At 36.9% G+C, this 11,736-nt stretch overlaps 1 protein-coding gene across 1 annotated transcript in view; it reads left to right on the forward strand.

Annotated features, from left to right (window-relative positions):
* The window catches only part of NAGA (alpha-N-acetylgalactosaminidase), a 535,526-nt gene extending 532,847 nt beyond the window's left edge, over positions 1-2,679 (forward strand). The window contains exon 9 of the mRNA XM_044075331.1: positions 1,889-2,679. Coding sequence (XP_043931266.1) covers positions 1,889-2,074 — 186 coding nt within the window. The 3' untranslated portion in view covers positions 2,075-2,679. The remainder of the gene's footprint in view (positions 1-1,888) is intronic.
* Positions 2,680-11,736: the final 9,057 nt, after the last annotated feature.

The raw sequence follows: 11,736 nt of genomic DNA on the forward strand, positions 1-11,736 counted from the left end.
CTCTATTTTCCATAATGGTTTCAAAGACTCTTCTTTAATGTCCCATCATCTTTGCAAAACCTTTCTAAAAGTTATATCTAATGTTAGACCACCCATTAAGGAACCCACCAAACTGTGGAGTCTCACTTTAGTTCTGCAAGCTTTGACGCAACCTCCATTTGAACCGGCTGCTACCTGTGACATCAAATTTTTATCCTGGAAGACCTTAATTCTAGTGGCCATTACCTCAGCTAGATGTATTTCATAGCTCCAGGCCCTATGTGTTAAACTACCTCATATAATTTTTCACATGGACAGAGTATCACTTCGACAAACCCTTCTTTCCTACCCAAAGTTGTCTCAGATTTTACAGTAAACCAGTCTATTGACCTACCAGTTTTCTTTCCTAATTTCTTGAACAAAGGAGAATACTGCCTCCATCTTTTAGATCTGCATAGACAATTGAGATTTTATCTGTACAGAACTAAAGAAATCCGCAAATCAGACCAATTGTTTGTATCCTTCTCAGGCCCGAAACTTGAAAAAGCTGTCTCTAAAGTAACTCTGTCCAAATGGTTAAGATATTGTATCCTCCTGGTGTACCAACGATCAAGAACTCCTGTACCAGGAAAAGTCAAAGCACATTCCACCAGATCTGTAGCAACTCTGATAGCCTTTCATTCAAGAGCATCCATGGATGATATCTGTGCAGCTGCAGCATGGGCTACTCCCCATACCTTTATCTCTCATTACAAATTGGATCTCATCTCTAGGGGAATGGCCTCCTTTGGTTCGATGGTGCTCAGGAATATTCTTCCATAGGGGCCACCCAGGACATATAAGGTAGCTAGGGACTCTGTCCCATCAGTAAGGAATGAATGAAAATTAACAACATCAGATAAAGAAGTTATGTCTTACCATAACGTTCCATCTGTGTTGTTCATCTTTATTCATTTATTATGTCCCTCCCTCCTTCCCCCTCCTTGAGGCTCTTGGGGGATTGTTTGGGTCCATTGTCATTCTAGAGAATTTAAGCAGATATAGCTTCTGTTTTTTTTTCTTGCTACAGTCAAACTCGATCTGAGGTAACTGGGAAAAGGGCACTATGGGTAAAGATTAGCTCGAGAGTTTTTGGCTGGCGCGAGCTTAGTATAAGGCCAACTCAGTTCCGAGGATGGAACCGACACCCACCCATCAGTGATGAACGAATGAAGATGAACAACACAGATGGAACATTGTGGTAAGACATAAGTTCTTTTTTCTTATCTTTACTGCATGTTTTTTTGTGAACAGGATTATTTGCAGTACTTCTAATTATGAAGGCGTGACAAATATAAACAAAGCTTTTAAGCAGCAAGAATTTTCTCCCGTTTCTAATATTATAGCACCCCTGTTATGTGATTTATATACTTTTATTTGGATGGTGTGAAATACAGTAGTAGTTAATTTTGCATCACATTTGAACTTTAGGTCACACCACATCATTATTTCCAAATCACAAGTCCAAATTTCAATTAAATTACTTCAGAGCTATTACTTTTTTCTGGCCTGGACATTATTTCTTTCCATCTGATCTTTTTTCCTTTGAATTTATTGTGCTGTTTGTCAGCCATTGTTCAGTCTTCAACCTGAGTTCAGTAAAGTGTTGCTTTTATGTTAATAAACAGTGCATTAATCACAGCTGCTAATGCCTTCCTGTCATTAGCTCATGGTTACATTTGCTTCCTCCTTATTTAAAGTTCATAAAAATGTGAACTAGAGTTGTGTGTACTTCAGAGAACAATATAGAGCAGGTTATTATGGAACTCTAGTAATACTGCGTAGAAATCTAATGATCTAGTCAACAAATAAAAGCTAGCGATGTTACCATTGTTCATCATTTTTTTCTGTGTATTTCTTTCACTTTTAGGCTCATGATGTTTACAATAAGAAGACTGTCCACGTCCTCAAACTGGAAACAAATTTTACAGTCACTGTAAACCCAAGTGGAATTGTAATGTGGTATGTCTCTCCCATAAAAGATTTGGACCCCCCACACAAGGATTTTCAGGCGTACTACCCAAAGAGGGGCGAAACTGATCCATATTTCTTGTAATGCTGAAGGAACTAAGAAACTATGCAGTGACTTTCTTTAGTGTGGAATTCAAAAATGACTTTGTCCCTTCTTTGGGAATCTACGGGTTTTAGTTGCACTAAAAATGTAAATCATAAAATTAGTAAACTACTCGGAAGCAGCACTAGGTTTGCTTACTAAGATGTTTGAAATGTTCATATTTTTCTCCTCTACATTTTGTACCTTTGCACTTCTTGATGTTGAAACTATTTAAATTGTCTTTTTTTTTCTTTTAATTAACTAGGTCATTCTTTATACTTTGAAATATAACCTAGACCCCATGTGATAAAGTGTAAATGGAGTACCAGTAATTAAGTCCCAGTTTCAAGACAATACTGGGACATAAAGTTGAATACTTTTTAATAGTGGTTTTTTTTTGTTAAAGGAAACCAAAGTTGTTTCAAAATGTGGGCTGCTAAAGGATGTTGAAATTGCTTACAGTTCTGCATTAAGTGGGCCTATTTGTCTTATTGGTGGCTAACCTCTTACTCACTGCACATGAGATCCGAGCCATTTTCCACGTGTAAGTCATCATAGTGGGGTCAGAAAGTGTAAATGTCATTAAAATCTGCCATGTGATGACTAAATGTGGCCTGGATAATGTTCATTTGATAAAATTCTATGGAGTCCTTGAACATCCAAAATAGTGAAAGAAGAGCAGCGGCAGTCATGTTGGTTTAACACGTGAAGAGAAACGAAATAAGATCATATTTGCAACTCTTGGCAATATATTACATTCCTGGAGTAACTATATACATCAAAATGATCTGTGTTGATAACTAATTCTTTAAAATTAGATGTGAATACATTCTCACTCCTCTGTCTTTTTGGACAGTATCCTTTTATGTCTTTCTCATTGTGAAAGTGATATGGGAGATAAAACCATAGTGCAATTTTAATACAAAACTGCTGCATAAATCTCAATTCTTTTACAACTAGTAAAACATGAGAAAATGTATACTCTGAGGCAGAAATGAAACCTAGCTTGGTGTTGAACAGTGCTGTCACCATCCTTAAGTATTGCACATTTCAAATGGGTAGGTATCTTAGGGGTACCTTATTGCAACTGTAAAATGGTCAAAACTAGAGGAGGAGGAATGAATCATTAGAAACTAAAAGAAATGTTAGCAGCCACAGAAAAACTATGCCAACAAATTGCTTCCTTGATGAGACATTTCAGATCAGCTCACATTTATGTGAACACAAGTTAAAAAAAAGATGGCAAAACAGCATGCTCTTTTAGGTGCCATGGTTTGAATTCTATCGGTTATACTTTCTTATTGGGTGACTCTGAGCAAACCTCTTAACTTTGTAGTGCTTCCAGCATGCTCTGCTGTTACAGGAAGACCTTAACAGCAGGTTATGTAGTGTAAAAGTTTGTACTGTAGCGGCAGATATACCAAAGAGGTGGTGATACAGGGATGCAGTGCAGAAGATCTTAACATGCCCATAAGATTGCTTACTCTGAGACAGCGGAGTATATGGCTCCACACAAGGTGCACCTAGGAGGTCTTCCTTAAATGCTTTTCAGATCCCAGCAAATGTCTGCCATAACCAGGAATCTCTAATTTCCTCAGGTCTGTAAAAAAAGAGCTGGACAACAGTTGCATAAGCTTTATCCAAGTTTAAAGTACTCATTTAATTTCTTTAAGACTTGATATTTAGATGTCTATTCCCCTGAGAGAAAAGTGGGAAATGCAAAAGGGATGGGAGATTGTAAGACTTGTAGCATATCCTCCATGCTACAGATTTCTCTGTTTTGCAGCCTTTTGACAACAGCGAGTTAGCAGTATCTTTTGGGGTTTCTCATTTCAGAAAGTACTAGCAAGGAAGGTAGGAGTACTATTAACATATGAATAATATTACCTACAAAAACAAAAAAAATGCTCTTTCTCTAGTTTATGAGGTGGCACAGGCAAGCTTGTAATGCTGCTTGATTACTGAAGGGTTCAGGTACAATATGATGGATTTTGTAAGCTAAACATATTCCTGCTATTGTGCTTTGTCATGTCTGCCAGTTGCAGCATCAGTAATTTAGCGTATCAGTCCTACACTCTTAAGAGCATGCCTTCATTCCTTTTTTTTTGCTCAGTATAAACCCAATCGGTGATCCTGGTTGTATTTTTGCCTTGCTTAGGCCATCTAAATGTTGCATATCTGTCACAGTGGAATTACACTGTTTGCAAAAGAAGTCAACTGAAGGTCACAAGTGTGAAGTTTAAAGTTGGGTGGTTACTTATTAAGCTTGAGACATACAGATGGAGTATAGGATGCAAATTTTGCAGTTCCTACAGTTAATAAGCTACAGCGCTAAAAACAAGTTCCACTTATACTGTAATGTGCAAATTATGATATTCTGTAAAATCCAGAAAGTGGAAAACCAAATCTTGAATAAACACCACTGAAAACTAAAGAAAAAAAATGAAACAAGAACTTAAAATTCAGATGACTGAAATCATCATTATTAAGTAGCACTACAATAAAACAAAACGCATGGGAGAGGTAAGCCCAATGTTCTCCCCATTAAGGTGGGCTTTGCACCCCCACACCTCCTTACTTAATTATTGTCATTTCAAGGTTAAAGACCACAAAATAATGCTAAAACAGCTTTTTTTTTAATTTGCATTTACCCCAAGGTTCTACAGCCTTGGGATATGAAAATAAGTTGGGTAAATGGGAAAATGCCAAACATTGAAGGGTGTAGGGGAGGCCTGCAGTAACTCTTATTTGAATGACTAGTTAATGATGTTTTCAGTCATTTGAGTTTCATACTTTTTTTCTGGCTTTTGTTTTCCATCATTCTTGACTCAGTCTTCTTGGTTAGGATTTTGATGTCAATTTATATAACTATATGTTCTGGTATTATGATTACCTATTTTTCCACTATATTTTTCTATTTTTGTCATTTTTATTGCATGCCATAAGTAATTGTTATAAATAACACACAGTTATAAATTACAACTGTAGGTTTAACTGCTGTTCCTTGGTGTTTATTATATAAGAAAAGTAGTGCAAATGACAAGAAATGGTACACTGAGATTTCTCCACAAGGTTAAAAAAATGACTTTAGAGAATACATTCCTGACCAATAGACATTCATGTCTTTTATACTAGCTGCAGGTCAGTTACTTTACAATAACATAAGTGCATTCTTTTCCTTCTACATACAGTATTTTAAAGGTAGTATGTATAGACATTGGGTTTAGGTTTCTTGCGAACAGTAAATCTGTATCCTATGCAGCACAGTATAAATGGTAGAGTCCCAGAGTGGGCCTAGAACCTGTTCAGATTTTGGAATTATATACCTTACTCACCGAGTCACTGACCTTGATTTGTTTTGTATGCAAATAACATTCAAGTTTACATAGATGCAGCAGTAGTCCAATATCATTATCACGATAGGTACTTTTGCCCTTCAGCTAACTTGTGTAACTTAAATAATGTTTGCGATGGGATAGTGGGTGGAAAATTATAGTGTCAGAACAGCCTCAAGAGCAGTGGCAAAATGGTTATGGAACAGGCATCTCTATGGTGTACAGGTATGAAGCCCTAACTACAGCATAGGTGACCAGGTTTCAAGTAGCAGCCCTAGCACTAGAAGAACTGAAGGAAAGGGAGAGTAGTCAAGGGGGTATGTCTATCCACCTCTCTTGGGGGAAGGGATGGTAGACTTGCTGAAGAGACATGCAACTACCATTTTACTGGTGTTGATACTGGAAGTCAGGGTACTACAACCAGGCCAGGCTGGGGGATAGAACCATGGGAGGTCATGTTTCACTGCGGATGTGGGGCATAACCGTGTGTCAGTGAATTGCATGCCCAAAGATGGTGGGTACCCATATAGGCACATCACCACAGAGATGGGGACATGCAACTTACAGTATCAAACCTGGAACCAGTACATAGAGGTCTACAGCCTTTACAGAGAAAAAAAATCCATCCACGGTATGTCAGTAATTCCTTAGATAACCCAACCCTTAGCCCAGTCAGTAAAGGGTGACAAGTTGTCTAATAAAGCAAATGGGTCAAAGAACCCACCAATTTCAGTGAAAGGTGAAAAACAGCTATAGAGTAAAATCAAAAACAGCAACAGCAGTAATGTTAGCAGAGGAATAAAAAGCTGTTAACAGGCTATTTCCTGTGGTCTAGTTGTCCAGGGTTTGATTCCCTCAGCCTCCATTGCCTAACTGTGTGACTTTAAATAAGCCACTTAACTGGACAGTGCTCTTGGGCTGTCTGAAAAAGGTTAATGGAGATCAGTGCTGTACTCTGATCATCAAATACAAATAAAATAAAGATACTTTTGATTAAAATGGAATTATTATTCCCTGATAATGAGAGATTTTGTCTTGCTGGTAAACAAGATAGATGTGTGTGTATGTACATATAGTTCTATGCTGTATAATGAAGTTCATTTCCCTTTTTTAATTTCTCCAAATCTTTTGGAGACCCAATTCCTAAGTCAAAGTATGATTAAAGTTTATGAAATTAGTATTGTTTTGGTCTTTCATGTAAGCCAGAAGTTCTCTTCGCAGCACCCGCAGTGTGCTCAGTAATGACTCCTCCTGCAATTCATACAGAGTTGCATGCATCAGTAACATATCTAAATATGTGTGTAGATTCTTTTTTATAAGACCCATTGCTCGTGCTACTGTTGGACTGTCTGGTATCTTTCTTCCACATTACCCGCATTTCTGCCTGCAAATCCTGATATTTTATTTGTATCTGTACGCAAGACACTGTAGTCACTGGATGTAGTGATTTCAATGATAAGTGCTACTTTTGTCCTTGTTTCATGGACCACTATATCTGGATTTCTTGGATCTGTCTTTTGAACTATTAGTAATGGGTGATCCCATGTAATGTAGACTTCATCATTTTTCTATGATGCGTTGTGGCCCATGTTTCCAGTGTTTTTCTACAACTTCAGTATTATAATGTCTGCACAATCCCCACTGTAACAGTCTTGCCACATTATTATGCTTTTCAGTATACAGTCCTTCTGCCATTAGTATGTCACAGCAAGCAACAAGGTGTGCAACTGTTTCCAACTCTGTTTTACAAAACCTACATTTATCTGTTTCTCCCACATGTTCAATGGACTTTGTAAACCAGTGTGTACGTAGGCCGCTATCTTGGGCCGCCAGTATTAACCTTTCATCCTTTGGTTTGAATTTGCCTTTTCTTAACGATTCCTGTGTTCGATCCTGATCAACATAAGGTTGTTCCACGAGTTTTCTATACTTGCAACTATATTTATGCATTTTCCACATTTCTTGCCTTCTCATCTGATCCTTTACTTCATATTCTTTCTTTTTGTTTTTTTTTTTGGTACATTCAGTTGCTGTCTGATTTCTGTCTACTTTTGGTTGATTTCCATTCCCGCTTGACGTCAATATACTTCTGCTAGACTAACAAGGGAAGTCATCTTAGATTTATTGTCATGTTTCAAAACTTTCACTATGTGTGGACCTTGTGAGGTCAGCAGATACGTATGCAGTCCCATGATTGCAGATCTGTACATGTAATCAGTTTCAAGGAGGCCCATACCTCCTTCAGAACAGAGAATACATAATCTTGGTATACAGTGACTTTAGTAAATAATTTGATGAGCATGAAGCCTCCTCCTTGTTTTCCTGTCTAATCTGTCCAACACCTTTTGGGGCCAGTCAGTCACTCCAAAACTGTTAAGTTAGGACAGAAAGAGCAAACTGGTTTATAACTTGAATTTTGCTCCTAGATGTCAACGGTGTTTTCAAGATTAATTTAAGTCTTCTAAAATATTCCTTAATGAGTTTTATTCACATTTGTTTATGTTTTATTGTTGATCCTTCATCAGTTCCCAAATTTTATACACTCCCTCTTACTCAAGTTTGTTTATATCACATTCTTGTCCCAAACTGATGTTTTCTTGGTGCTGCATTGCATAGGTTGCTTTTGCACATTTATCAAGACCAAATTACATTCTTGTATCATCTGAAAAAGTTTTGACTGCTTGTAGTTGTGCTTTCTGTTCCTCATCTGATGAGCTTTGCAGTTTTAAATCATTGACAAAGAGAAGATAAGAAGTCTTTACACTTTTTTGATTTCTGAGAGCCAAATTATAGCCATGACCTAATCTATTAAGCAGACAGCTTAATGGGTAAAGTTCATCTATGTAGGTGCTTTGGTGTAGACATAGATGTGCACATAGTGAGGTGTCCATGTACTGAAGTCCATTAGAATGTTCCTTTCTGTAAACCTCCAGTAACCTTGGAATTGATTATATTTAGTAGCAGAGTACGGAGGACCAAGCTGCAAGGGTGTATGAGGGAATGTGCCCGTCAAACAAAATGTGCTTTTTTAAGTTATTGTGTTAAGACTGTTTTTATGCTTTTGATTTTGGTTTGTAGTCATTTTGCCACTGCTTTTGTTGCCATTCTCTGTTCTAGTTCAGTTTGGGGCATGCAATATTTAGCTGTTGCTGTGATAACTACTGCCATCTCGAAATGCTGCTTTCACTGTCTAGCTGTGGGACACTGCTACACCTCAGCTTAAAGCACATTTGCAGATTCTTATTTTGTAAATGTAGACTTGTATTTGCAGTATAAATTAAATAAATTATCTGATTTACTGTATGTTTGTATGGTATTTCATGTTCTTCATATCAGCACTTTTTTATTATTATTATTATTAAATACCTTTAATTGAATTGTCACTTATGACATACATAAATTTACATTTATATAGAAGCAATCAACCTGTATTAACAAGTTCACATTTACAAACATTGTACGTCACATATATTGCTTATATATCATATAACCTAAGCAACATTACATAAATTATACAATTCCTCCCCTTTCTTAAACAAGAAACATCTTTATTAAACCATCACTTATGACATAGGCAGTCAGACATTTCTATAAAGGAAAACAATCCACACCGAGACAATCCTAGTTGCAAGCTTTTATGTCACAGACTATACTGGCACACTCCCAGATGCAAACATTATACATCACTTGTAATCTACCTAATCATTTTCAGTCAAACATTAAATAGCTTATTTAAGTCCTGCCTTATTTTAAACCTCATTCTCCCTGTATACATTGTTCCCACAATTCCTATTTTTCCTATATGGTTTGTTCCTACCCTTTTCTAAAGATCTCATTTCCAGTTGTTTTATCTCTGTTACTATATTCACTACTTCTAGTATAGTGGTTTTAGATTTTGATTTCTATTTTCTGGTAATTGCTTTTTTGGCAGCCACTATAATTAGACACACCAAGGCCAAATCATGTCTAGGCAATTCCGATTCTGTATCATAGCTCAGGAAAATCATCTCCCTCGTCACAACAATCTACCCACCCAACATCTCCGACAGTGCATCCCTCAGGGAATCCTTAAAGTCTTCCAACTCACCGCACTCCCAGAAAATATATACCCAGTGACCTCTTTCTTCCCCATCACACCTCCAATATTTGCTGTTTATCTGAGGAAAGTTTCTCTGGAATCTACTTGGGGTATAACAATATCTATGTAGACATTTCTAAGCAAAAATACTAAATCTTCTAGATTTTGTTGCATATTTGGAAGACATGCATATATCCTCCATTGTTTCTTTATGAATTGCTTATCCAATCTCTCTTCCCAGTCCTTTCTATCCTCCTCTGATTGATTCTTATAGTTATCATGCAATATTTTATATAATCTACTAATTGTTCCTTTTTTAGTAGCAGGTTGTGTTCTAGATTCTGCTAAAAACTCTACCAGTGCTGTTTTTTTTTCATTTAGGGGCCCCCCTGTTTCTTTCTCTTTGCCTATACTCTGATATCAGTCCCTGATAGGGAAGGCAATCTGTAACCTGCAGTCCAAATTAATTCTTAGCATCTTCCCATTCTATCATCTTTTTCTCTAGTTATTTGCTCCCAATACCTCGGTTTCTTTCCCAGTTTTCTCCAATAAATTCCAGCCCCCTCTTGCCTATTGTCTGTATCCCTAAATACAGGCATCCCTATCAGCAGGATCTCCTTTCTCCATTCCCATGTTGACTTAGTTCTTAGGATACTTTCTGCTACTTTATAGATATAATCTTCTGTATGGCTATAATTATTCTCTTTAAACACCTGCATCCAAAATCCCAGTCTCTCTTTGTTTCTTGAGCTTCCCCCCTGTTTCATCATCACCCTTTTCCACTTTGAATTATAATTTTCTGCTTGTGTTATGTATAGGAGCCTTAGCTGTGTAGCTCTGAAATACCCCTTCAAATTGGGTAATCCCAATCCGCCCTGTTTTACTGGAAGAATCAGCTTATCCCATTTGACTCTTGCTGTCTTCCTCTCCCAAATAAAGTCCTTCAGCTCTTTATTAACTGCTATCCACAACTTCTCCTCTGGTTGACAAAAATATGCCTAACCTGTGTATAAGACTAATGGGACTAAAAACATTTTAACTGCTTCTATTTTACTATCCATATCCATATAACAAAGCTACCATTTTCTCAGTTTTTGTATTGTCTTTTGTTTAGTCTCTTCCCACATATCCTTAGCTGCCACACCAGAATCATTTTAATCCATTCTCCAAAATGCTTCATTTTATCATGTCCCCATAAATATAGATGTTGCAGAACCAATTCATATGTTGGTATGTAATTTACCACTATTGCCTTTGTTTTAGCTTCATTAATTCTATATCTCAAAAAGATTTGAAAATGTCTCAAAATGTTCCACAACACTGTAATGTCTATTTCTGCTTTTGTCAGGTATAAAATAATACCATCTGAAAACAGAGCCAGCTTTTCTTGACTGCCATACCCAATTATACCTTGAATTTCTGAGTCCCTTATTTTCTTTGCCAATGGTTCTGAATATAATACAAATAAAGGGGAAAGAGGACATCCCTGCCTGGTTACTCTACTCAAGCAGAAATTATAAGAGAGCACCCCACCCACTTTAATTTTCACCTCTGATCCCTCGTATATCCTCCTAATCAACCTTATATTTTTTTCAGGAAATGCAAATGCTTCCATTGCCCTGCTCATAAAGACCCAGTTTACTCTGTCAAATGCTTTCTCTGCATCAATACCCACCACCAAAAATGTTATTGTCTTACATTTTTCAACGTCAATGTTTTCAAATGTTTGCTTTCCCTCCACAAAACCTTATTGATCCATATATATCACTTTTGGCATTATTTTTGCCATTCATTTGACAATTATAGACATGAAGACTTCATAAGCATGGCTTGGTATTGAAATGGGCCCGTACAAAGCTGGATCTTTATCTTCTTTAGGTATTACAGCTGTCACTGTTTCTTCCAGGATGTTGGTACTTCTCCTCTTCTTAAAATAATGTCAAACAAAACCTTTCAGATCTTTATGATTTTTTTTCCTTCCTAGCTTCCAAACTTCCACAGGAATACCATATGTTTCTAGGGACTTTCTGTAGATTGGTTATGCTTCACCATTTTTATATCATCTCCTCCTATCCTAAAAGTTAGTAATTGAGCCTCAACTACCTCTAACCTTGGCATATTTAATTCGTCCATTAAATTTCCATTTGTGTCTTTTCTTGACATAGCATTTTGTTGAACCATTTCCTTTATTCATAGTTCATTAGACACAACTTTAACTGAGGTGTAATGTAAGAGCCAAGATGTTTTACTCT

The sequence above is a fragment of the Protopterus annectens genome, chromosome 1.part1 (genome assembly GCF_019279795.1).
Source record: "Protopterus annectens isolate FY-2018-M chromosome 1.part1, PAN1.0, whole genome shotgun sequence".
NCBI lineage: Eukaryota > Metazoa > Chordata > Ceratodontiformes > Protopteridae > Protopterus > Protopterus annectens.